This window comes from Vipera ursinii (genome assembly GCF_947247035.1).
Source record: "Vipera ursinii genome assembly, chromosome: 1".
Taxonomy (NCBI): domain Eukaryota; kingdom Metazoa; phylum Chordata; class Lepidosauria; order Squamata; family Viperidae; genus Vipera; species Vipera ursinii.
In genome coordinates this window covers 116,546,017-116,572,889 of record NC_139512.1, presented here as the reverse complement: position 1 = coordinate 116,572,889, position 26,873 = coordinate 116,546,017, and the positions used below count along the sequence as shown (strand labels likewise).

The window sequence follows — 26,873 nt, the reverse complement described above, 5'->3', positions numbered from 1 at the left end:
GCAATAATTGGTCATGGATAAAAGGAGACCTTTCTCTCTCTCTTTCACACACACACACACACACACACACACACACACACACACCCAAACCCATATATCCAGAGATGTCCTGGTTAAAATGAGTTTGTTGGGGATTTTTTTATTATTATTATTTTTTTGTCAAATGTTGTATAGTCAACCAGAGACAGTTCAAAAGTTGAAACCACTCAAGTGACAAGCAGCACAATCATCTTGCTTCATTAATGTGACAGAGTTTTGGATTAGCAACAGATCTATCTTTTCCAGCCTAGTGCCCTCTGTATAATGATGGGTTATAACACCAGCTCCCTAGTTATAACTCATGCCATCTCCGATGACATGAAGAGGATTGCTGCTTGCAATATGACATTCTCTCTGCTCTTATATCTAGACAGTGATGTGGTGGAGCTTTGTTTTGCTATGCTGCTTATTCTGGCTTGGCATTTTCATTCAGTTGGCCTACTTTCCCGCTCCCCATCCCCTTTGAGACGTCTCGCTGCTCCTTAGCTTTGCCTAGGCTTTTATATTGGAATTCAGTTACCCATATCATTCTGCTTTTTAGACCCAAAAGGCTTAAATGCATCCATTATATTTTGGAAGAGGAGCATCACAGCAACTTAAATCCAGCTACTGCTATATTAGTCAACTGATCTGGAGAATAAATATAAACGTACACAAAATCACCTCCACTAGTTCAGATAATTCATTGATTTTATTCTCTTCTGTAGTTCTTTATTTATTGGATGGATGGGTGAATTTTTCTGTCTTTCTACCCTGGTGAGTATTAAAAGCAATTCACAAAAGCTCAAACACCAAAATATAACGAGCTAAAAATACCATTCAAAACTGACACTAAAATAGGCACTAAAATAATTTCGCTATTAAAAGCCTAGTGAAAGAGAAGCGTCTTTACAGATTTTTTGAGTGCAGAGAGAGAGCAGGCCAAATGCAGGTCCTGAGGGAACACATTCCATATCTGGAGAATAGCAACACAGGAAAGGCTCTTTACCATTTTCTGGTGGGGGGGAAGTGGCTTCTGACAGCAGAGGCATCTTCAGAAGGTCCTCTTCTGCACCTCTGGACATCTTTTGTAATAGGAAAGCTGCCCCTTAAATCAGTATTTATCAACCTCAGCAATATTATGATGTGAGTATTTGCTGCCTTGGGAATTCTAGGTGTTGAAGCCCACACATTAAAGTTGCCAAGACTGAGAAATATTGCCTTAGAGTGAGACCATTTGGGTCTTTAAAGGTTAGATGGTATTGGCTACCAGTGCTGATATCTCACTATAGGCACCATATCATCCATATACATAGTTACAGTTAGCAAGTCGAGTTTCAGGTCAACTTTCAAGAATATCCTCATGAAAGGTGCATTATTGTGAGAAATAGAGAAGATATGGATAAATAGTCACCAAATGCAGCTTAGGAAAGGTAGCAGTTGTATTAGCAGAATAACAGAGTTGGAAGGGACCTTGGTGGTCTTCTAGTCCAACCCCCCACTCAAACAGGAGACCCTGGGGCTACACCATTTTTCACAAATGATTGTCCAGTCTCTTCTTAAAAACTTCCAGTGTTGGAGCATCCAAAATGTCTGGGCAGGTTGTTCCACTGATTAATTGTTCTTACTGCCAGGAAGTTTCTCCTTAGTTCTAAGTTGGTTCTCTTTTTGTTCAGTTTCCATCTATTGCTTCTTGTCTTGCCTTCTGGTGCTTTGGAAAATAGGTTGACTCCCTATTTTATATTTTATTTTATAGTTGGCATACTAGTTGTAATTCTACATGGGTACTCCTTGCCTCAGCTGCTACTTGTAAATCCAGTGATAGCTGAGAGTTTAGAACATGTATGCCAGTCTGTAAGTCCCATCATCTCTGATATATCTGCCAATTGAATTATATAGTTGAGTTCTTCTGGAGGACCTCAGGTTGTTGAAAAAAAGCCAAAAAGGGTATTGTGCTTGTGCGTTGAATGCTCAGCTATCATTGTGGAACATTGCTGCACAACCTGGAAAAGTCATCCTGGTCTGCTCCTTACAGAAATAATGAAAGCAGAGAAGTATGCAGTTCAGTTCAGTGATGTCTAACTGAAAACCTTGCAAAGGGAATGTACTGTGTTGAAGACGTGTTTCTGTCTGTGTGCCAGGGAAATATTCTTTTCAGAATTTTAAATTGCATGCAGAAAACAATACTACCTTTATTATTCAGTAAAGCACAGGAGAATTGGCCCCTGCTCAAAGAAATGTATAACCTAACTTGTAGCTATAAGAGAAGACAGCACTTTTCTTCAGCTGGAGGGGAACTCTGTTTTTTTTCCTTATTATATGCAGTTTCTGAGGAATGGGCACTGCTGATCTGGGGGTCCCTTTGCACTCTTAGAAATATTACAGTGTTTATAGAATTCAGGTGCTTCAAGTCTCCCAAGGCTAAATACACCTATTTTGTAATTTAAATGGCTTTGTTTTGCTTGTAAATAAAATTTTAAAAAAACTGCACTGCTGAAAAATTATCATTTTACTGCTGACTTTCAGCAGCACAGTTCTGGGGACTGCAAAAATAAGATTGGGATTGAATTTGTAGCCCAAAGATGTCACCAAGCTATATTGTAAAAGATAATTACAGATTCTATGCAGACCCTTCTATGAACTCATATGGAGTGGGGATAGTGTCTGCCACCACATCCCATCATTCATACAGTAAGCCAGACCAAAAAAAATCCCTTGATTCACAAGGAGCTAATCTTGATAGAGTTAAGGGTGACTAGAGAAAGGTCAGTTTCAATTGCATTGTGAGGTGAACCTACTGGTAACCAAACAAAAGCACGAACCTGCATGAAATCCCAATATATCTCTGTTATTTTTGAGAAAAAGGATTTATTTTTTTAAATTTCAAAGCAGTTGCTCAACTAACCACACAAGAACAACAAATAGCCCGGGATTTAGCATGAGATGTTCATTCCCTATCAACCAGTTTTTCTCTCCAGCCCTCTCAGAACAGACTATTTCCAATTACTGTCTATTGCTAATTAGGTCTGGTGAGTTTCTGGTCAATTTCCCCCTGTTCACTTCACCTGGTTAATAGATTCACAAACAATCAAATCTCCCTGGATCAATCCCAGGCATTTCTGTGTTGGGATGCTGGGAGATGGAAAGGTGGGTCATCTGGAAGGGCTCTTTAGTTCATCTCCAAGCCTCCAAGAGAACATTTGAGTGTGAGATCTGATGCTTGACACTGACTTGAACTGCAGAAATAAACCAGATCATTAGGTTTTTCGGGAGTGGGCGGGTGCAGAAGTTCAGCTTCCATTTTTATAGAATCAATGTGAGAACTGTCAGTGGTGGTCAACCAAACACCAGGGGTTTATATGGGCTAAATATTAAAAACAAACAAAAACAAGAGGATTGAGGAATGATTTAAGGAATGAGACATCCGATAGCCCAGATACCCAGACTTCTCTACCTCATGGCTCCATATCCAGAGAGACCAGTTTCCTCCCGAGAAAAACAAATTAAAATCTCTGCTCGCTTTCCAAAGATATACATCAAGATAAACCTAAACGGAGAGTTTAGAACATGTATGCCAGTCCCTAAGTCCCATCATCCCTGATAAACCTGCTGATTGAGTGACATGAGTTGAGTTCTTCTGGAGGACCCCAGGTTGTTGAGAAAAAACCCAAAAAAGGATATTGTGCTTGTGCCTTGAATGCTCAGTGATAGATCTTGTTATCATCCTGCAATAGTAGTAAAAACAATAATAGCATGCCAATAAGTAGTTTACAACAAAAGTAAATGCCAGGTGACATTCTCTAGTAGAGGGAACCCACCACAAACCTCTTCTGTTGGACCTGATGGGAGGGGTAGATGTCACTGGGGAAAGATGATCCCTCAAATAATGCAGCCCAGAAGGGCTTTATAGGTTACCCCCAGAATCTTGAACTGGACTCAGAAGCAAATTAAATTGGTAACCTATGCAGCTCATGGAGCAGGGCTGTAACATACACACATCTAAGTGCAGGCAGAACTGCCCGTGCTGCTACGTTTTGCACCAATGGGAGCTTCTGAATACTCTTCAAGGGCAGCTTCTATGAGATCAATGCAGTCTGGACTGATGCGCTCTAGTCTAGGCTTGTCACCATATTCTTCTAGCCGCTGCATGAAGATATTTCACCAATTGAGCTAAAAGTCTTGCCTCAATCCTCGCTCGCTAGAAAAGAAAAGCGGTTTATATTTATCTGTAGCTGTTCCAGTTGAAAAGTAGTGTTTTCCCTCTTCTGAGAAAAGAAGATCTGGCTCTGCTGGTTGGGCTGGGGACCAAAAGGGCAAGCTGCACACCGGAAATGGCTGCTGGATTGACGGCAGACTCCCCCTCCCCCTCCCCCACCCCCCTTTGCTCTCTGTTTTCCATCCATCCATCTTTTTGGTTATCATATTGATGTATTCTCCTTGTCTTCCTTTTTCATTGTTTATTTTACGGTTCTATTATTTTACCTCTGTTCTGTTTGCATTCCTTTCACTTTCTCTCTTTTTTACTATTGTTAGCCACCTCGAGTAGCCTCACAGCGAGATGGGTGACAAATATATTTAACAAATACATATATAAAAAATAAATAAAAGTCTTACTACGGTCACAATCAAAGTTCCTTCATCCACAATCCTGGTGATAATGTATTCAGGGAGCTGGGATTTTGAAAGAACAGTAAACCCATCTTTAAAAAAAGAAGAGAAAAAGAAAACAAGACATTGTGTGCTTACGAGTTTGTCAAGTGGAATAACTGACCAAAGAAATTGCTAGAACTGCAACCTCTTGGCTGGTAAACAGAGGAATGCTGTTCCCAGCCAACCTTGCTCTCTTGAGCACTTGCTCTAATCAATTAGCAAACACTCTAAAATTCTCCCCCTCCCTGATTAAAATCCATTACTGTAGGGGGTGCCTCCCCACTCCAGCTTCTTTGGTTCCAAAGGGGGAAAGAAGAACCAATTTACATTTAAATGTAAAACACACAAACACTAGTACATCATGTCATATTGATGGGATTTGCCATTATGATATCTCATCCTTAGTTCCTCTCCCTACATTTTTTTTAAAAAACAACAGCTTGCTTTTCTTTGCCATACAGCCCTTCCTCAATCCCACCCAATAATCCTTCCCACTGCACCTCTCAGCAGTTCCCTATCGCCTGTCAACCAGTTTGGGCTGTTTATCAACTCAGATGTAATGATGTACAAGAATGGGGCTACTCCAGAATTCATGGAAGAGCACTATTCCAGAATAGTGCTTAAACACAAGCCCCCAAGGGAACCTAACAACCTCCCTTGGGAAGCACATTCGTAAAACCCTTGCAGAAAGTTCACTTTCTTACAACCCCAATCCCACATCAAAGACAGCAGCTGGTTGACGTTTCTGCTGCCTGCTGGTGATACTTGTTGGGAGGCAAACAAAGCCAGAGGATTTCACTACAGGGACACAACCGTTTCCCGACTTGTTACCGAATTGGGTTCAGTGATGGGATAAGGCAAAGTAGACTGGCAAACTTTTCTGCCACTTCAAGGGCTGGAGGGAAGTACTTTAACCCAGCTATGGGGGGGGGGAAAGCCCTATAAATCATTAGCGAGAAAATGGAATAGTGTAGATGCAACTCAAAGACCAGTTCCATGGTTTTCCCCTCTTTTCTTTTTTTCCCTGGCATTTAACTACCATGCCCATGAAGATAGAAATTAGCACACCAGCAACTAAATGATAAGCATTAATTGGAATAAGAAAGGTATGGCCTATATGGATTATGTTCACCCATGATGACCAAAAAGAGAAGCAAACGCAGGAACATTTAGCGGAAAGGGTAGTTTGATTTCAAGATAATTGTGGTTAATGGTGTTAGCATTTTACCAAGTTCTCAATGGATCTGGAGGTAGGAAGCAAAAAAGGCTGTAATTGAATTTGTTCCATTAGTGGCCATCCAGCCTTGGATGTGTGGCATCTGATACCTCATGGAGATTTTGTTCCCTCTTAGGATGCTCAAAAATTCTTCCAGTGCAAACTGGGTAGTATCAACTACATTTGTTCGCAAGTTCTGCAAGATGTCTCATAGTTGAAATACAGTTTCTGTCTTTCTTTTTTTTAAATCTAGACAGGCAGAGTGAAATATAGCAGTGAGAATGAAGCATTTGAATTAGGAGTTTGGTATAAATATTTCATAGAAGAAATAATTGGCAATTGAAATACTTTGCCAGAGGAAGTGGCAGAATCAGAATTAGGCATCTCATATTCCATTAAAAAAACTTATCTTAAATGCTTATACATTATCAGCACATTGCACCCTCTTGCCTATGAGAAATCAGACTAATTATCAGAGGGGTTCTATAATCTGTAATTTGATTATGTTACACTTTCCATTCCTAAATGCATGTTCTTAGCTAGAAGTAAGTTTAATTAAAACCAGGGGAGCCTACTCTTCAGTACCTGAGTTCAAGAGATAATTTTATCCATGCTGACAATCTGCATATGCTTGTTCTTGTGCAAAACAATGCTCAGTTTTTAATTATATTCAATGAATTGTGGTAATAAACTAAGTTCTTTCTGTACACTAGAGGGCAGTGCACATCAAGAAGTAAAGTGAATGTGTGGAATGGCCTGATTAGGTTAACAAAAGAGTAACTTTAACATCCTTTAATGGCCAGTTCTAATTGATAGTCTAGCAGTCTAAAGGTTTGTACAATCAATTTACTTATATTACAACAAAGCTAGATTTCGTACAGGCTTGTTTGGTGGCTGAATTGCAAACCAAAATGAATCTAGTTCACCCGTGAATAAACTTGTTAGTTTCCTGAAGTTAGACAAGATAGGGCTTACAGCAGTCAATCCATAGGTTTTTAAAATATCTTAGCAGGTAAAAATTGAAAACAAAAGGCATTTCATCATTATTAATGCTGTATGAAGGGTTGGGAGATACAACACCTTAATGAAACCTAGGGTATGTTTCATCAAAATGGCATCTCTAGATCAGTTGAAGTTCATACGTCTTAAAATTGCCAAGGTTGAGAAACACTGTCCTAGATGAATGGGTTGGCTACAATTAAAATAGGTCTAAATAAGCCATAATGGGAGTTAGTGAGCAGAGGATGCCATTGAGAGACTGCTAATTGAGAACAGCTAGATATGTCAATCAAAGCCAAGGAGAAGAGTCAGAAGCTACAGATCTAGTTTGTCTAAGGAACCATTTCATGAAGGCTGCTGATAATAATTAATTAATTAATTCACCATGTTATATTTTTTATAATGCAGCAAGTGCAAATTTTCAAATGCAGCTGAACTAAAGTGCCCAACGGACTAGCCTCAGGCAAGGGGAAGGGTGTGGATTCTAGACCCTGTAATTCAGCAACACTGGGAACAGGACAAAAGCTGTACCTTCCATTAGTCATAGAAGAGTTACTTCAGGGGGTCTTCAAACTTGGCAATTTTAAGATTTGTGGACTTCAACTCCCAGAATTTCTCAGCCAGCCAGGGCTGAATTACTGTATTGAAAGATCTCTTTTTCCACAGGTGGGTGTTCCTGCATGAGAAGGCCTACCAGATAAGGGACACCTCCATTGAATCCTCTGTTGTGACAAAAGTGAAGGGGTTTGGCAATTACAGTAACCGCATTATGGATACAGCAGATTATGTCACACCTCCACAGGTAAGGCCGTCCAGGAGGGAAGGGATAGCAAAGAGACTCACAAGATTATTTTTGCTGCAAAAAATGAGCAAGGCTATGCTTGGAGAATGTGCACCAGCCCCTTCAAACAGCAGCTTTGGATATCTTCTCAGCTAAGCCATGCAACTTTACTATAGGCCACAGACAGCCTTAGCCCCATTTGGGGATCCATAGAACTCCCTCGGGATCATGCCACCAAATATCAGCTGCAGAATGATTTTCCTGTGGGAAACAAAGGGAAATCAGCATGCAAAGCCTCTGATCAGTTTAACACATCTATAAAAATAAAATCCCACCTCCCACACAAACGCACACATGCTGCCAAAATGGGAGAAAACCAAGTGAAAATTCCTCCCTGCCCCGTCTGTTAATTTTATTACATTACTTCATTATTTCCATGGCTATTAAAAACAATAATAAAAGTTCTTCCTTGATGCAAGAATGTGATCTGCCCTTGAAATATAGAGCAAAAAGCACAGCAATTTCAATGAGATAGAATGATAGATATACCCTGTGTGTGTGTGTGTCCACCCAATTCACAACACACTGAGACAATGAAAAGAACTACAACTTGCAAACCACAATTTCCAATAAAAAGAACTACAACTTGCAAACCACAATTTCTGAGTTCATACATTGAGTTAAGCCCAAATTAAACAAGGTACATTATAACTTAGTGTGATGAGTAAGCATCGTACAATTGTTTGCTTAGTGAGAGATTAGGCAGATTAACATCCTTCAAAACTAGTTATTTCAAATAAGTCTAAAAGCACATGATAAAACTCATCGTATTCCACCATCATAACTCCACCATCAAGACATAGTCCATTAGGTGGCTACTGATGACCCAGGATTTGGTTCCTCTGCTTCACTCAGTTGGGTAACTTCTACTTTTTATTTGCCCAATGTGGGGAGATGTGTTGGGAGCTAAAGTTTTCTGGGAACTGCTAATAACAGTAGCCAACTGGTTTCATACACTATCTATTAAGCCGTGGTTAGAATGCAGTACTGCAGGCTATCTCACTGCTCACTCTAGGAATTCGATTCTTGAGCAGCTCAAGGTTGACTCAGACATCCATCCTTCTGAGGTCAATAAAATGAGGACCCAGATTGTTGGGAGCAATATGCTGACTCTGTAAACTGCTTAGAGAGGGCTGTATATACTGTGAAGCGGTATATAAGTCTAAGTGCTATTGCTATTAAGCCATGAGAAAGACAGAAGAAAGGAGAGGTGAGCTTAAAAGCAGATGGTATAAAAATGGATGGGTCCCTCATTTGAGCCAAGGGCAATCAGCTGACCAAAGTGGCTTCAGTCTGGTGTGCAGTGCATCACAAGCTATGCCCCATAAATACCTTGAGTGATTCTTGCAGAGTATACAGCAACCCAAAGAGGAAGCCCAACACAGTGTTGGTGTCCATTTCTAACACTTCAATGCCCTTAAAAAAAATCTCTGCAATATTCTAGAACAAAGCTATTGCAGGGGTAGCAGGTTCCATAATAAAGCATGATGACATCAAAATGATAAACACGTAATAACATCATTCCACAAATCTCACGCCTACTTATTAATATCATGACACCTAATCTGGGTATTTCATTCATAGCATTAGCAAGATAATATTGCAATTGCATGGCTTTTCATTTGTTTCTCTCCCTCTACAGCACGGATGTCAAACTCGCCACATCACGTGACGTGTCGCGATGCATCGCGACTCTTTTTGCATTGCTAGTAATGGGGTGGGTGCAGCTTCGGTATGATGAAACCGGCCCGTGGGCTGGCAGTTTGACACCCCTGCTCTACAGGTACCCATATTTAGGAACATTATGTGAGAATTTCAAGGGAGAGATCTATGACTGCTGCTTGACAACTATCACAATGTTTTGCTTATACTACCATCCCAACAAAGAACCAAAACACATTCTTTAGGCTGCACCCATCAACCATCAAAATAAGGGAAAATGAAATACAGTACCAAACAAATTGAAAAGACATTTAATTTTATCATTTTTTGTATTCGTGATGTAAATGGTATGCTTATATAACTGTAAAGCCAGAAATGGCCCCTCTGCATTTACTTAGGAAGTTAGGGAATTACTAGGGAATAGATATCCCAATAAGGAATGTGGAATGCCAATTTACTAGCAAAGTTCTTATATTGAGCTGACTCATAATGTGATCTCTCTATGCTCAGTTGTTTCTTGGGACTTCTAAACCATGTTTTATGGCTTAGCATGCTGTTGGAACCTAATTACAGTTTATTGAATTAACCATAGGTAAACAAACAATTTTGTACAATGCACAAAGCTAGTCCCTGTTCAAAAGAAAAGGGGTGGGTGAGTGGGTTGGGGAGAGAACAAGAATAGAGAATGCCTAACAAATTTTTCATGCTGCATGGAGTTGCAAATCCCACTTGTTTTTCTAAAAGTTAGAGAACATATCTTCATTTATTCATTTTGATTGCTGAAAGCTGCAAAAGGGGAACATACTCACAAAGAACCCTGACAGTCTTGCTTAACTACAGAGAGGGAAAGATATGTTCAAGAATCATGGCACAATTAGAATGACTGCTAACTGAGAACACGAACAAACTCTCAGTTGATTATTTTTCCATTTCCAATCCCGAATCACATCTACAGTAAGGAATTTTGAGGCTGGTTCCATATAACCACTGGCTTCCTCCTTTTCCCAGGGTTGACTGCAGGGAAAAGGGATATGCCCAAAGAGTCAAGGTGTCTTTTACATTTCTTGCACATAAAAATGGATGGGGTCTCAATTGTGTGACTGTAATCACTATCTTGCCTTTTCTTAATCCTTCCCTTCCCCTCTGCACTACACCCCCATCTATAAGCAGGGTTGTCTCTTCCCTGCTTGGAGCTTGGTCTGATCTTGTCCCTTTTGAGTTAATCAGTCCTCCCAGGAACACTATCTAGTATCTAACTGGCACACAAACCCTTCCTTGTTCTTCTTTTAACACGTTTCCTGCAGATCTGGGGGAAGGAGCTGATATTGTACTTCTCTGAAACCGCAGAAATTTGTGTTAATTCAGCTACTGTATGTGAAACCAATGTAAAATCTCTTAGTATTAGGAAAGACACTGTTCCATGGACAATATTTATGCATTTAGACCAGGGGTCTTCAAACTCGGCCCTTTTATGACTCATGGACTTCAACTCCCAGAATTCCTCAGCCAGCACGCCTGGCTGAGAAGTTCTGGGAGTTGAAGTCCATGAGTCATAAAAGGGCCGAGTTTGAAGACCTCTGATTTAGACAATAGAATAAGGAGAAAATGGCAAATGAAGTAGCAGCTGAAGGTAAATGCAAAACCAACTGAATAATTTAAGAGGCTGAAAATAAAATAATTGGTAATTTTTGTTAAGTGCAAGGTCAAAAATGGCCCAGTGAGCAATTCTGGGTGTCTTTTTTCCTGAAAGGTAGACCAATCACCACTTCCTACTTCCCTGGGAAGAAATCCCATGTAATTCAGCAGGATAGGCATAAGATTGGCTAGTAATCAACTACAAAGATTATCTGACTGCCAAAGTTTTCCTAAATAGTGGTATTAAAAATGGATTCCTCTAATTAAGGCTATCCATTGATAGCCATAATCCAGCATTCTAACTCGCAGATGTCCTGACGGCAGCCGTTTCTCCATCTCCTTCCTTTGGCCAGTTCATTATTGGAAACTATAATCAGTCTCAACTTCTGGAACATGTGAAATACATGTTAGGAAATCTGCAATTTTTCTTTGTGCACATTTGTAGGTTGTGAAACATTTTACAGGCATGCAATAAAGGAATGCAAAGTTGCCTGTTGCAATCTAGAAATGACACAAACAAGGTTAGGAACATCCTGTATCTTGGAAGTGGTCCTGCTTACGCTTCAGTGTTGAAAAATATTGGGGGGATGATATGGACATTTATGGAGTCCTAAAAATCACAGAATTGGGAGGAGTCATGTAGGCCATTGAGTCCAAGCCCTCTCTTCAGTTCAAGAATCCAAACTTCAGAATCTCAGATAAATGCTTTCTCAAACCATATCTTTGTTTGAGAACATCCAGTAAGGGAGAGCTCATACTTCTACTGATAATCCTGTTCATTGTTGAACTTTTTATTATTAGTACATTTTGCTTTTGTTTTCAAAATTCTAATCTAATCCTAAATCTTAAAGTTGTGAGCTTGGGGGCCTATTATGATCATCCCTAGGCAGAAAAAAGTCATTGGGAGTTGATTTGCCTTCTCTATGCTCTTACATTCAAGATGTTTGACATCACATTTTCTCCCCTTCTGCCTACATCTCTTGTATCTGTCCACCTGCCAGGGGACATCAGTCTTTGTCATCATTACCAAACTCATTGTGACGGAGAACCAGGTGCAAGGCTTCTGCCCTGAGGTATGTTGGTAAACCAAGAGGGCAGGAAGTGAGATAAACTGGAGATTGGGGGCTAGGGGTAGTAGCTGTCTTCTGCTTTGCATAGACTTTGAGCTGTTTTCTAATAGCAGGTAGGAGATTCAAAACTTCAGTGTTTTGCTTCATGCTGCCAAGGAATTGTTTATAAAAAGCTGCAGAGGGCCATGACTTGAGTGAAGCTGGATTATAGCAAGCTGCCTTTGTTTTTAATTAGGCAGCAGCTCTTTGGCATTCCAGACTGAGGTCTCTAATAGCCATACCTGAAGAAGTGAAAGTCTCACCTGGGAACAATTTGCATGCACTGGATGTGTTTCCCTACAATTAAGTGGTGGGCTTTTGACTTTCAAAAGAGTGGGCTACTCCCAGCTTCATAATATACACATTAATTGTGGAGCGGTGTGTGTGTGTGTGTATGTGTGTGTGTGTGTGTGTGTGTGTGACCTGGAAGTGGACCAGTAATTTCTGCTTCTCATGCTTTCTGCCCTTCCCTTTGTCTTCCCCTTTCAGAATAATCATCATTACCAGTGTACCTCAGATAGTGAGTGCAAGAAGCCCGTCTCCATCACCGGAGGTGGTAAGGCAGATATCTCACACAGAGGGGGGAAAATGCTCATCACAGACTATCTGTTAATTCCCAGTATGATTATGGCGGGGCTTAGGGCGACTAAGAAACTTGTTTAACATGCAGGTAGAGACTATTGCTAGAATGACACCATTGTCTGATACAAACTGGATGGTAACAAAAGTGAATGCAAAAATTGCAGGAGGACTGGCTTAAATTAGCTAATCTCAATGTATAAGCTAATCTCAATGTACACATGTACTTTGACAATAAAGGTTTATTATTATTAAAAAAAATGTGTCTGGGAAAGGGTTTGGCAGAATTCTGACTGAAAGAGGACAAGAGGTGACAGTAAAAGCTGGGAAGAGCAGTGCAGCTTTACGCTAGGCGAAGGGTATGCAGACCAGATTTTTGCACTTTAGCAAATTAGTAAGAAATCTAAAAATGTGAGAAAGTTTATTGTGTATTCATTCGTTTAGAGAAAGCACAATAGGCTTGAATTATGGAATTGTTTTGCATAAATATACAGATGGAGGTTGGCTGCTAAGTGTGATAAGCACAGTATATTATGGAAGAAAGTATGCATGACAATAAAAGCTTAGCAAATGGTACACTACAAAGGTGGGAACATGACAATGATGAGTGAACGTGCAGGGAATCCTTGTGATAGTGGAAGGAAGTTGTTGGGATGTGAATATGCATGTACTGTATTTTTGTATGCAGACAATACCATTTTATTGTCTGAGAACCCAAATGATTTGCAGTGAATGTTAGGTGGCCTGTATAATGCAATGAGAAGCATGCATCTGAAAATTAATGTACTGTACTGAAGATCAAGAAGGTTATGTTTGACAGGGAAAAATATTATTACTTATTTATTTAGTGTATAGCATCTACAGTGGTCATGCAATCACTGATACATAAATTTAGTTTTAAACAAAGTTTAAACAAATTTAGTTTAAATAAACCCCCGCTATGGTTTTTTATTCTGGAGAATGTTCTGTCTAACAGAGCAGCTAAAAATCTATACACACCGTGACCAAACTGGATATTACATCCTTCATGGTCAAAAAATACAGAAGCAGCAATTAGACTACAGGGAAAATTGAATGGCTATTTATACATAAAAGGCAAAAAGACTTGAACAAATAAATACATTTGTGATCCTCAGCAGAATATTTATTAAAGAGATTGAAATGAATGGAGAAAATTTAAGAAATTCAAATAGCAGTAGAAAGATAGTAGATGGCATCAGTGATGGAATTCACAATATATGAACAACTGGTTCTCTGTGTGGATGCTGCTTCTGGAAGTCCATTCTGGGCCTGGGCAACAAAAAATTAGCTACCGGTTCTGCCAAACTGGTGCAAACTGGCTGAATCCCACCACTGGATGGCAGGTAATCTGTTAGCAAGAAACAAATATTTGTTCAAAGAATAAAAAATAGCTATCTATAAGATTGTCGTATGGAAGTATGAAGCAGAAACATAAAAGTAAGTTGAATCAAGTGGGAATATAATACATATGATCATCCTAGGGTAAATCAAGAAGAAATAGAGTCAAGAATGAATGGGTGCAGAATAAATATGTATCAAATATAGAAGTTAGTTAGTATGAAAAAAGAAGCACTTGGTGGTAGTTTAATCCTACAGAAAGAATAAATGAGTATTGAATCACAAAATATATAACAGTGAATGGGTAGAGCGAGAAATAAAAAAATGTGAAAATTTTAGTTGGCTGGAACTAATCAAATCCTCAAAGTGAGAGAGAAAAGTTGAAAAAAGAAACAAATAATGTACAGGCACAGAATAAGCAAGGATGGTTTGTAAGGATACAAAACTATAGAGCAGGGGTGTCAAACTCAATTTCACTGAGGGCCCATCAGCATTGCGGTTGCCCTCAGGGGGCCGGGTGGGTGTGGCCAGGGTGGGCATGGCTAGAGTGCATATGGCCTACTGGGTGGGCGTGGCCAGCTCTACATCGTTCGCATCAAGGGTGCCTATGGGGGCCTGGGCAGGAGTGGGAGAGATCTGAGGGTCTCTGGCAGAAGGAGGGTCTCTGGGCCAAGGCCAAGGCAGTGGGGGCCGTTCCCTCACTGTTTCCAGGATGGCTTTGCAGGCTGCATGAAACCACGTTGCGGGCCGGATCCGGCCCCCGGGCCTTGTGTTTGACATGTCTGCTATAGAGAAATAGAGAGAATGTAAATTAAAATAACTATATTTCTTTTTCTTTTCTTATTATCACGTGTCTTTAATTTACTTGGCTTCCTATTTCTTACAACTTTTCTCTGCTTTATATAACATTGATGAGTATGTTGTAGCGGTATAATGTACTAAGAGACTAAAGATAACAGAGCTGTAAGAGCAGTGGAACATGAACACTGAAACAGCATCAAGTTCATGCCAATTTGATACTTTTTGGCCAGCAAATGAAAATGGTGCATCTGACCCATTAGGATTTGTAGGGGTATCCAGGGAGTTTAAGAGGGTGTGTTGCCCATTCTTTACTCTCTGATCCCTCTGCAGACTGCTATTCTCTCTATGCATCCCGAAGGTACCTTATCCACAAAAGGCTACTGTACAGAATTCCCTTCCAATCCAATTCTATTTCTGCTTCAAATTGTCCCCTCCATTTTCTACCTCTCTGACACAATTTATTTTCCAAAACTTGGATGATGCTATCCTTATATTGGGGAGACTTTTTAATCTCTTGAAAGATAAATCTGATAGAAATATAAATTAAATTGTGCAGAAAAAATACGGCTTCTAGGTACCACTATTGATGAGTATGTGAATATATGAGAGCCACGGTGGAGCAGTGGTTAGAATGCAGTATTGTAAACTAACTCTGCCCACTGCCAGGAGTTCAATCCTGATCGGCTCAAGGTTAACTCAGCCTTCCATCCTTCCGAGGTCAGTAAAATAAGGGCCCAGATTGTTGGGGTCAGTATGCTGACTCCATAACCTTCCCAGAATGTGCTAGCACTATGAAGTGGTATATAAATCTAAGTGCTATTGCTATATTATTGGCCTTTTTCTGGGGTACATTTTCTAGAAAAAAAGGGGTATAAAAATTACAAATATTTTTGGCCTCATTCTACTGATGAGACAGATGGAAGCAGAATTGCCCCCAGACAAGCTGTCAAGATGAATGCCAAGCAGTGGGGTGAATTAGGCATCTAGTTATTGAAATGATGTTTTTCCCCCCTTCTGCAGGAATATTAACAGGCCGATGTGTCAATTTCAATGCTACTTTTCGGACCTGTCAGATCCAGGGCTGGTGCCCAGCAGAAATGGACAATGTGGATGTGTAAGCACTCACCTATAGCAGCCTATGTTATTTCACAGGAAGGGAACATAGGCCATACTGTAGTTGGGAACATAGTCCCAGAATGTAAAACTAGTTGACTCGAAAACTAGAGTTCCTTCTGGGAGGGTTGACGTATATGTTTTTATTAGCTTATTTTTTTTAATAGGACTTGGGTGATAATGGCCTGGGCACATGGAAAGCTATGGATTCAACATCAGCCTCACTATCACTAAAGGAATTTTCTCGGTGTGTGACCTGCAGAAATTGTGGAATGCAATAGCTAGTTGTAATAATTATATGGAATTGCCATGTGTGATTATTTTATGGACAAAAATAATGATTTTGCTTGAAGATTTTTTTAATTTTGAAGGGCCAACTAACTGTGTTTTATGTAGGTCATAATACAGATCCTCATTCAATGCACCAGTTTTTCTTCTTAGGAGGACTAACGGTTGGATATTTAGAGCAGGAATCAAGTTTAGTATTGACAAAGGTCCTCCCTCCTATTTTGCTATTGGCTTTGTATGCCTATCTACTGCCCCTCTTACTTGTCAATAAGGACTATGGGGAAATTCAAAGATCCGAAATGAGAACTTGGTAAAGGGGGGGATTCCCTCCCCAATAGGAGTATTAACCCTTTGCCATCAATCCACATATTTTATCAAAAAGAGAAATTAAGATTTTCTTGTTTATAGTTTCTCCAGTTTGATATAGATTTCCAGAGGACAAATTTTTTATAGTTGTTTTTCTTCCTTTCTTTAATTCACTCCTGATTTCAGTCTGATTTCAATCAGTATTTTTCTCTCTGCAGACCTGTAATGCTAGAAGCTGAAAACTTCACTCTCTTCCTTAAGAATAGTATTCGCTTTCCACTGTTCAATTTTGAAAAGTGAGTAAAGTAACACCAACCCAGACCAAAACTACACCTTGGAATTTGCTTCTCAGGAAATATTAGGTGGACTTGGACTGAGAATTACTTCTCTAATGCAAAGATTTTGCCTGACCAATACCACCTGATCTTGTGAATTTCAGGAGGTCCCTTGGAAAAGTGGCATGGATAGAGACCAGCTTCCACAAGTCCACCTGGACCATCAAATCAGTACATAACATACACTGACATATCTAATCAGTTGTTGGATAACGGGCATGTGTTTATGTTTACACCTGTTTATGTGTCTGTTTGTAAAGAGACAGAAAGCAGCCACAAATTCACTCTGATGTGGAATCAGTCTTTCTTGGCCTGTTTCTCCTCAAATGGGGTGGCCTACTCTTCCAATAATTCCCACCAACATGTTACTTATGAAGTGGGTTGAGTGAACAGGAAAACAGTTTATGTAGCCTGCTAGCAAATTTTGGGCAACTGCTGGTAGTTTTTAATAGTTAGAGCTCTCAACTTTTGTATTATCTCTAACTGAGGCTAGATAAGGAGGTGGCTTTGCAAAATCCCATAACTTAAAATGCATTTTGCCAAGTTCAGAATTGTCATTCTCTACACTATCCTCTGACCACAACCACCTCTTTGCTTCCTTCACAGGGGAAACCTGCTACCCAACATCACAACAGAAGATATCCAGAAATGCCACTTCCACCCTTTAAAGCAACCCTTCTGTCCAATCCTGCGCCTTGGGGACATTGTAAAATTTGCAGGGCAAAACTTTACATCATTGGCAAGGACGGTGAGAATGCCAGTTGCACAGTGATCATACTGGGATAGCAACCAACATTTGGGTTTGCCTGGAAATTTGTTTTCAAATCCCCTGTTACCCATAGAGATTGCTCAGGGTTGTTGAAAAGTCATTGTCAGGCGGAAATTACAGGGTGGCTGAAATTCTAAAATGCTAATCTCTAATCTCTATGGTAATTTAGAAGTATAAATGTAATTATCGGTGAGATAAACAGTGAAATAGGAGAGCCATTGGCCAAAGTGAGGCCAAGAGAACAGCATGGCAACTAGAGACTGCAGACAAAACAGGATTGCCTGGAAAGCAATAGATAACTTTTTTGATACAGAAGTGTATGTTGCATTAATTGGTGTGGAATAACCCCTCATTCTTAACCAGTTATTAGTAAGCAGAGCCCCACATCTTAGAGGTATGCAGAAGAAATGTACCTTTTTCTATTTGCCAGTGACCTTGATTTTTTTGATCAAACGGTCAGTGGATTAGGTGATTAATGAGTAAATTGTACCTTTAGAAGCAGCTCTGATTTCTTTCTTTGGCTTAATTGCTAGGATCTCCCTGAGATTTTTCCTAAAGCTGTGCTTTTCTACACAGGGTGGGATAATAGGAATCAAGATTGGATGGGTGTGTGATCTGGATCATTCGTGGGAGCATTGCATTCCCAGTTATTCTTTCAGTCGGCTTGACAGCGTCTCCGAAAAGAGCAAAGTTTCTAGCGGATACAATTTCAGGCAAGTCCTGTAGAAAAGCAGTACACAGAAATCTCCTTTTCCAATATTGATGAACTGAGATTTCTCTCTGCAATTGTACTAGCTTTTGATTTACAAATATACAATCCTTCAGATTCCATCTGCTGAAAATCTTTTCTTCTGTGTAGGCACCCCAGAGACATTTCTTACAAAGGAGGCCATTTTTTATTTTGGTTTTCATCACAGGCAAAGCATAAAATAAGTTGCATAACATACTGGTACAAGCACTCACTCTTCTATCCAGATATAGAGAATGTATGTGAAGGTGGGTTATTCAGGCCTGGACCATTTGCTTTTCCCATTCAGTCTTGGGACACTTCCAATGGGGGGGAAAAACCTTGTAGGTGATCAGGGAATTTTTTCCAGCCTGAAGGTCTGCAGGCTCTCTGTTAAGCTGCCTATTCCTGGGCTTAGGGACTAATGGATTGATTTAGTGTACTTTGGGCCTGAGCACTTTTCATTAGCTCCTTTCTGATAACACTGGTGGTTTTTTTGCAGCACACTAAGTTCGCCCTATTGTCACAGAGTTAACGTGACAGGAAGCTCCATCTTTCCTCCCGGGCTATTATGCCAAAACTAGATATGTGTACCTTCCCAAACCGTAGCCACTTGCAAAACTTCTTCATTGCCATTCTGTTGCATGGCAAATGTGCCCAAGTAATTATGTTTGCTCTCAGAGTACCTAGGGCAGGTCTCTGTGTATATTTGTGTTTGTACATACATAGGTATACACCCACCCCCTTTTCCTTGTCCACAGATATGCTAAATATTACAAGCAAGAGAACGGCACAGAGTTCCGCACACTGATGAAGGCATATGGCATTCGCTTTGATGTTCTTGTATATGGAAATGTAAGTGAGGCAAGCCAGACCTGCACATCTTGGAGCCCAGGGCTGCTGAATTGTAGAGGGAGAGGAATTCAAATATAAAAGAGGGAATTAGGAAGTATCTGGAGGAGGAAGAAGTCCTGGTTCTTTTGCTTTTGGAAAGGTGTTGCTTCTTGAGTTCCCTAGACTGCAAATCATTATAAAATGTATTTAAAATGTTGTAGAGCCACCCTCATTGGGCCTGCCTCCTTCATCATCCACATTAGTAGCGTCTGACTTCTTCCTCCTCCTCCTCCAATGGAGGAAAAGTGTGAGAGCAAAGCCTCCTTAAATGTTCTTGAGCTGTAGGGCTGTGCAATCTTTAAAGGAACACTTCAGCTGGATCAAAGTCCAAGTGAAACCTCCCATCAAAATCTCAAAGGTGCTGTTTAAAAAGCAACTGGACTTTCTTGATATTTTTCCTTTGAAAATGTTTTGCTTGTCATCCAAATAGCCTCTTCAAAACTGAAGAAGCTTCTTGTATGAGAAGCTAAATGTCTTCAAGGGAAAAAACCCAAGAAAGTCCAGTTGCCTTTTGAACAGCACCTTTGGGACAACCATGACCTGGATGGATAACTGAGAATCTCCATAGACATTCTCCCATCAAAGGTTTTCTACAAAAGACTATGTTCGCTTGTAAACCATGGAATATGGCAAAGCTTATTTTCACAGGTGACATTTCCATTGTAGAACCTACTAAGAAAGTTCATCCTCCCTACTTCTTACAGGTGGGCCTTTGGCTTCATCAAACTAAGTGATGCACCTTAGCAAGGCAAAATACCTCAGTGAGATAAATCAAATTAATATACATAAATTTCATCGTTAAGAATTTTGTCTGGCCAATCAGGATTCTGGACTGACGTTTTCAACTGCAGAATTCACCTTCAAGTGGGGCATGCAGGGCTAGGGATCTCATCTTACAATCTCCCATGATCGTGGATGGCCTGGTCCAATCTTCAGAGGAAGATTTGAAGAATTTGATTTACACAAAAGGTTTAGAGTTTAGGTCTAGACCTAAAGACCTGTAGAAATTAATAGGCCATAACTTATAATTACCAGTTCCACTAATTTCGTAAGAAATACGTGCAGCTGAATTAGTGTGAATCCAAACTTAACTTTCTGAAAACAGTCATCTATGTTGCCATAACTCTGTTCCAGGAAAGAATCCTGATTTCATCCTTGCAGAAAGGGCTCCATTGCAATTGTGGTAAACAGTTTCATGACAAAAATGAGCCATCCAGGCTAGTAGCCCAAATCATTGTCATGCTAAAGAAAAATTACCAGGGGGTTTCTGAAGCAAAGGAAAGAGAAAAAGAAAACTGATTTATTTGCAGATAGTCAGACACTGGACTTGCTTGCATTTTGAAATATAACAGCACTGGATGTTTTATCTACCTTACAAGCACCAGGATCATGTCATTTGCCTGTGGGAGGTATCATCTTGCAATAGGACTCACTGATAATCTTTGTAAGAAGATAGGCTTTCCAGTCTTCCAATCTGAACTGCAGGGTCAGAAGAAGGTGAAATGTTCCCTCCACACACCCCCCCCCCAAAAATGATTCTGCTATGTACAAAGGATAGATTCTTGAGAAGTAATAGGAAATGAGCGCCCACAGAGTGAAAATGGCCATCTGGAATACAGGCAGTCCTCAGCTTATAGGATCACAATTAGGGCCAAAATTTCCATTGCTAAGCAAGGTGATTGTTAAATGAGTCCTTGCCGATTTCATGACCTTTCCTGCCATGATTGTTAAGGGAATCACACGGTTGTTAAGCAAATCCATCTTACCCGCATTGACTTTGCTTGTCAGAAGCTACCTGGGAAGGTTGCAAGAGCAGTCACATTACAACCATCGATGCTGCAACCATCTTAAATCTATGCTGGTTGCCAAGTACCCAAATTTTCATCATGTGAGTGTGGGGATGCTGTGACGGTCATAACTGCAAGGATCAGTCATAGATCACTTTTTTCAGTGCTTTTGTAACTAAACATTACTAAATGAATGGTTGCAAGTTGAGGCTATAATTTTAAGAGTATGTGAGCCAGTATTGTGGCTGTTTTGTGAGAGGATATAAAAGGAAGCAATACATGTAGTCCTCACTTTACAGCCACAATTGAGCCCAAAATTTCCATTGTCAAGTAAGGCAGTTGTTAAGTGAGTTTTGCCCCCATTTTACAACCCTTTTTGCCACAGTTGTTAAGTGAATCACTGCAGTTGTTAAGTGAATCATGCAGTCATTAAGTGAATCTGCCTTCCCCGATTGGCTTTGCTTGTCAGAAGCCGTCTGGGAAGGTTACAAATGGTGATCACATGACCCCTGGGACAGGACAACTGTCATAAATACATGTCAATCACTAAGCATCCCAAATTTTGATCATGTGACCATGGGGATGCTGCAATGGTCATAAGTGTGAAAACTGGTCAGAAGTCACTTTTTCAGTGCTGTTATAACTATAAACAGTCATTAAACAAATGGTTGCAAGCTGAAGACTCCCTGTATTCCATGAATGGACAGAAAAACTATTACACAAAAGACAGAAGAAGAGGTAGCATTCCGCCACAGCTGCTTACTCACATGTACCAACTGTCCTGTCCCCCAATTCCTCCATCCCACATTCACTTAGGTTAACCTGTTTCTATTTGCTTACTCTGCCTTATCTTCCCTCAGGCTGGAAAATTTAACATCATACCAACACTAATCAACTGTGTGGCTGCTTTCACGTCTGTCGGGGTGGTAAGTGTTTTGGTCTAATTCAGCTTTTCATCTCCGTTCCATTTGCTTTTTTCTTCCATTGTTTCTTCCATAGGTTTGGCTCAGAAAATCCCACTGTTAAAATGTGTCTGGTTTTCAAAGCTAAGCTAAGCTGTATCTCCAAGAAAGTTTCCTTAAACCTTAAGAAAACACAACTTTTTGGCATGCTTGGCTACTTGGCACGACTTTACACAGGGCTTTTTTGTCGTAGAACGCTCAGAACGGAGTTCTGGCACCTTTTTGGGATGGAACCTTGTAGGGTAGACAAGGCGGGTTGTATGACATGTGTGACTTCCAGCACCTTTTTCTTTTACAAAAAAACACTGACTTTACATATCAAGAATGTACCAAATGCAACAGAGGCATTTGAAAGAAAAGATAGACATGGCACTTTTCTATAGAAAATTTAGTCATCCAAAGGCAAGCCTTGCCTCCACAGCCTTCCCTCCTTCCAAGGTTGGTAAAATGAGGACCCAAATTGTTGGGAGCCATATGCTGACTCTGTAAACTGCTTAGAGAGGGCTTTCTGAATTCTTAACTCATTAGAACTAAAAATAATCTCTCTCTGATTACAAGTAGTCCTCAACCTACAAACAGTTTACTTAATGACCATTCAAAGTTACAACGGCATTGAAAAAAGTGATTTATGAGAAATTTTTACACTTGTGATCATTGCAGCATCCCCATGGTCACGTGATTTACATTTGGATGCTTGACACCTGACTCATGTTTATCAGGGTTGCAGTGTCCAGGGTTCATAGGATCACATTTTGCAACCTTCTGACAAACAAAGTCAATGGAAAAACCAGATTCACTCAACAACCGTGTTACTCATTTAACAACTGCAGTGTTTTACTTAACGAACAGGGCAAGAAAAGTCATAAAATGGGGCAAAACTCACTTAACAAATATCTCACTTAGCAACATAAATTTTGGGTTCAGTTGTGGTCGTAAGATGAGGACTACCTGTATCTGCATCCACTGATACCTTGAAGTTAAACATGTGAAATAATATATTAGATGTTAAGAAATACTGTACCAGTGAGATGGGCAGCATCAAAGTTTAATAAATAAATAAATAGAGAAAAATTAACAGCAAATTTTGCAACCAACTTTTAAAAATGGTTTACTGCAGTTCTGATCTTTCTGGCAATTTTCTATTTTTCTTAAAATCTAAAAATGAATGCAAAAAAGAATATATATGGTACATCTTTTATCCAGATTGTGCCATAAATTTTGTACAGGGCATTAAAGAACATGCTTTGGCAGAACCTTCAATATAATTGGAATTCTTCCCAGGCAGAAAATATTCTGGCTTTTAGGAAATTTAACATTTTATAATGTGTAAAATTGTATAATATCAGCACGTATGTGTTATCAGTTACGCTTTCCACTATAGCATTTAACCTAACCATATCACCTGTTTTCTTCTCACCTCAGGGGACAGTCCTATGTGACATCATTCTCCTCAACTTCCTGAAAGGTGCCGATCAGTATAAGGCCAAGAAATTTGAAGAGGTAAATCTGTGCAAAATATACCATTAGGCTTCCTAGGGTCTCTCTGCAAACAAGAGGCAACATGTGGCACAACATAGTCAGTTCAGACTTGTGGGGGGGGGAAACCCTTTAAACTGAAATGTGCACTTGGGGCTATTATTATAATTTATTCTGCTATTATAGAAGAAAGCAATTTGGCATATTTCAAATACTTGGAACTATAATCCTCTTGATGAACAGCCATTATCCAAGCTCCCACTTGGAGTTTTGGCAGTCTCATAAAAAAGTTTCAAGGATATCCAATAAAGGAGGCCAGCCAAGCAACTGAAGACCAAACATGCCGCCTTTATTTATTTAAGAAAAATTTCTTCTGTTCCTGTCTTCCCTTATGCAAGGCAGTCTCTTCTCTAGAATTATTCACCATGAAAGCGGGGGTGGAAATCTATTTTCTTTTTCAATTAATTAATTAATTCATCATCATTCCCTGCATTCCCCTCTCTTCCTGCCAGATTCAGCTCTGATTAGGCATTTATGTATTGTATGCGTGCCTGCTTCTTACCATAATGCAATGGCGGGATTCAGCCGGTTTGCACCACTTAAGCAGAACCGTTAGTTAATTTTTTTGTTGCCCAGGCCCAGAATGGACTTCTGGAAGCAGCATCCACACAGAGAACCGGTTGTTCACATATTTGAATCCCACCACTGCCATAATGGCTCTCAAAGCATAAGAGCAAGAATAGCAACGAAAATGCTCTTAAAAGTAACAACTAAAACATTTGAACGGTGTGCCAGGAATACTGTAAATGTGGACAGGGTGAAAACTACTAGACATTCTCTTTCATTTAACAGACATTTAACTCTAATTAAAATTCAATTACAAAGGATCATTACACTTATAGTTGTTCCCCCTGTGTGAAATGATCTTTTCTTTAGTCACACCAGAAATTTCAGTTTGGCAGCACCTTCTGAGGGATCAGAGTTGGAGTTGGCTTCTGAGAGTCACTCATTTGTGATCCATTGTGTTCCACAAAGCAATCTAATTTAAGTAGAGCACCTGCAGTTCTACCCTTAATTTCAAGTTTCTATAATAGTGAGGAAAAACAGATCTGGATGCTCTAAAAAAGTCTGCAAATGTAGAAAACCAAGAGGTGATGAGCTGCTTCATGCTTTGAAGCCTAGTACTGCATCTCATTTTTCTTAATCTACAGTATGGATCACTGTGTTTGTGATGTAGCAGGCCCTGTTCTGGACAGGGATGCTGCAAGGTTTGGCCCATTCACGTATTAGCCCTCCTGGGGGATACAGCCCCTTAAGAAAGGACCAATTTAACAGAATGCTATTGCTAGCTTCTCCCTGTTGTCTGTGTTTGACTTTGCCCTTGCTTAACTTTACAAAAATATTACTGAAGACTGGTGCTTTCCCATAACAGTTCCTAAGCTTTTAAATTAAACTTTTAATAAAATAAAAAAGTCACACGAGGGAGGAAACAGACAGGGGCTAAGGGAACTTTTAAATTCAGGCAAGCAAAAATGCCTTCAAAATATATTTTATCAGAAAACTTCCCATCAGACACACTTTCAAAAATATTCACTGAATCCTTATGCTGAATTATTCAATAGCTGAATTCTAATGGAATTAGAAATCAGAGAGAAGCAGATTCAAGGGAAAAATTACAGTTTTATACTCATTTATCAGAGAGTTAAGTGCTACTTAAGTAAGCAAATCTCACTTCTGATTAGACATGCAGGATTACACTGAATATATTAACAGAACATCTTATTTTCTAGAGGAATCGTGTAGAGGGAAGCTTTCTTTTACTGACTGGTTTAGTATAATAAAACCACTTTAAAAAACAAAGAAATATCTTTAAATGGAGCGATTTAGTTAGGTTAAGAAAAAATAGATACATAAAACATTCCACGTTATTATTATACTTCCTCTAAAGAATTTCAAATGACACAAAAAGTCTGCTTAGTTTATCATAATCTATTTAAAGCAATGCTTCTCCTTCCGAAAATTTTTTTCAAAAACTGCTAAATCATTGAATTTGTTGAGAATTATGTAAAATTATTCTGGCACAAGATAAAGCAAAAAATCTGCATAAGAACTTAAGTAAAAATTACACAGATCAGGGCCTCCCTTTTCTTAGTACGAGATTAGTATGACTTTCGCTTTTTAAATCAACTTTCCACTTTATTAAATTTCAAAAAATATAAAATACAAAATATAAAGGAAAAATTTTCCATAATGGTTAGAGTAGCCCTCCATAACTTGGTACCTCCTTGATCTGTCCAACTGTCTTTCAAAATTCCCTGCAACATACGATAGAATTGAACAAAAGTAGGAACCGGGAGAAGCAGGTTAAAACCCCTATTTTGCCATATGGAGACAACTAAAGCTTCCTCCTTCTGTTATATACAGTATTCAAGATGGACAGTGTTTAATATTCACATGTTATGTATATGTAGGGGTGTAGGTCTATACATATGTTGTATATAGTATGTATATGTTATATAGTATGTTTAGGTGTGTGTCTGTATGTGTTCACTTTGAGAGCAGGCAACTAAATTTCATTTTTGATGTGTGTCGTTGTGCCCACAGTAAAAAATCACAGTAAAGGTTATCTTATCTTATCTTGTCTTGTCTTGTCTTGTCTTGTCTTGCCTTGCTTACCTTATCCCTGATCCCAAATGAACTAAAAAGATACCTAGGAAGGACAAAAAAAGGCATGGGAAAAGCACATGTGCTATCTTGAGCATTTTGGAGGAAGAATAAGATATTAAGGTCAGATAAGTCCAAAAGTCAGGAATATATGGGGCGAGTATATAGTTCAGGTAAAATAAAGAAGGTACAGATGTTCAGATTGGACTAGCATTAACAGGTCTCAATGTCTTTCTTACTAGGTATCAGAGACAGTTCTGCGTCCTGACATTCCTAGCAGATCTGTGTATCAAAGTGACCAAACTTTGGGAGGCCGCTGTGAGGAGAAGCAATCAACTGATTCAGGGGCCTACTCAATTGGGCTCTAATAAATAGGAACTTTGAAGCAGATATAAATAAATTCTCTTTGCTGATCACCTGCATGGACATTGCCTTGCGATATAGCCTTCACCTTGAGTCTTCTTTTTACAAACTGTGGTTCACGAAATGGCTTTTTTAAAACCCTTTTATCAAGTGCTTGTTATTCTTCCCACTTTGACTTTTTCCTCTTCTTAACCAAATACCTGTCATGTCTTATAAAACCAGAAGTCCATTGCTTCTTCAGACTTCTGGAAAACAGTGGGAAATACCAAAACCTTTGACTAAAGGTTTTACTAAAAGAGAGAATGCTCTAAAATCTGAAC

At 39.5% G+C, this 26,873-nt stretch overlaps 1 protein-coding gene across 1 annotated transcript in view; it reads left to right on the top strand.

The window, feature by feature from the left end:
- Positions 1-26,558, top strand: part of P2RX3 (purinergic receptor P2X 3) — a gene marked incomplete at both ends in the record, with an annotated part of 32,802 nt that extends 6,244 nt beyond the window's left edge. The window contains 11 exons of the mRNA XM_083354155.1: positions 7,550-7,685; positions 12,023-12,094; positions 12,620-12,686; positions 15,890-15,983; positions 16,795-16,872; positions 17,518-17,659; positions 18,257-18,402; positions 19,169-19,262; positions 21,949-22,014; positions 23,473-23,550; positions 26,433-26,558. Of these exons, the coding sequence (XP_083210281.1) occupies positions 7,550-7,685; positions 12,023-12,094; positions 12,620-12,686; positions 15,890-15,983; positions 16,795-16,872; positions 17,518-17,659; positions 18,257-18,402; positions 19,169-19,262; positions 21,949-22,014; positions 23,473-23,550; positions 26,433-26,558 (1,099 nt within the window). The remainder of the gene's footprint in view (positions 1-7,549; positions 7,686-12,022; positions 12,095-12,619; positions 12,687-15,889; positions 15,984-16,794; positions 16,873-17,517; positions 17,660-18,256; positions 18,403-19,168; positions 19,263-21,948; positions 22,015-23,472; positions 23,551-26,432) is intronic.
- Positions 26,559-26,873: the final 315 nt, after the last annotated feature.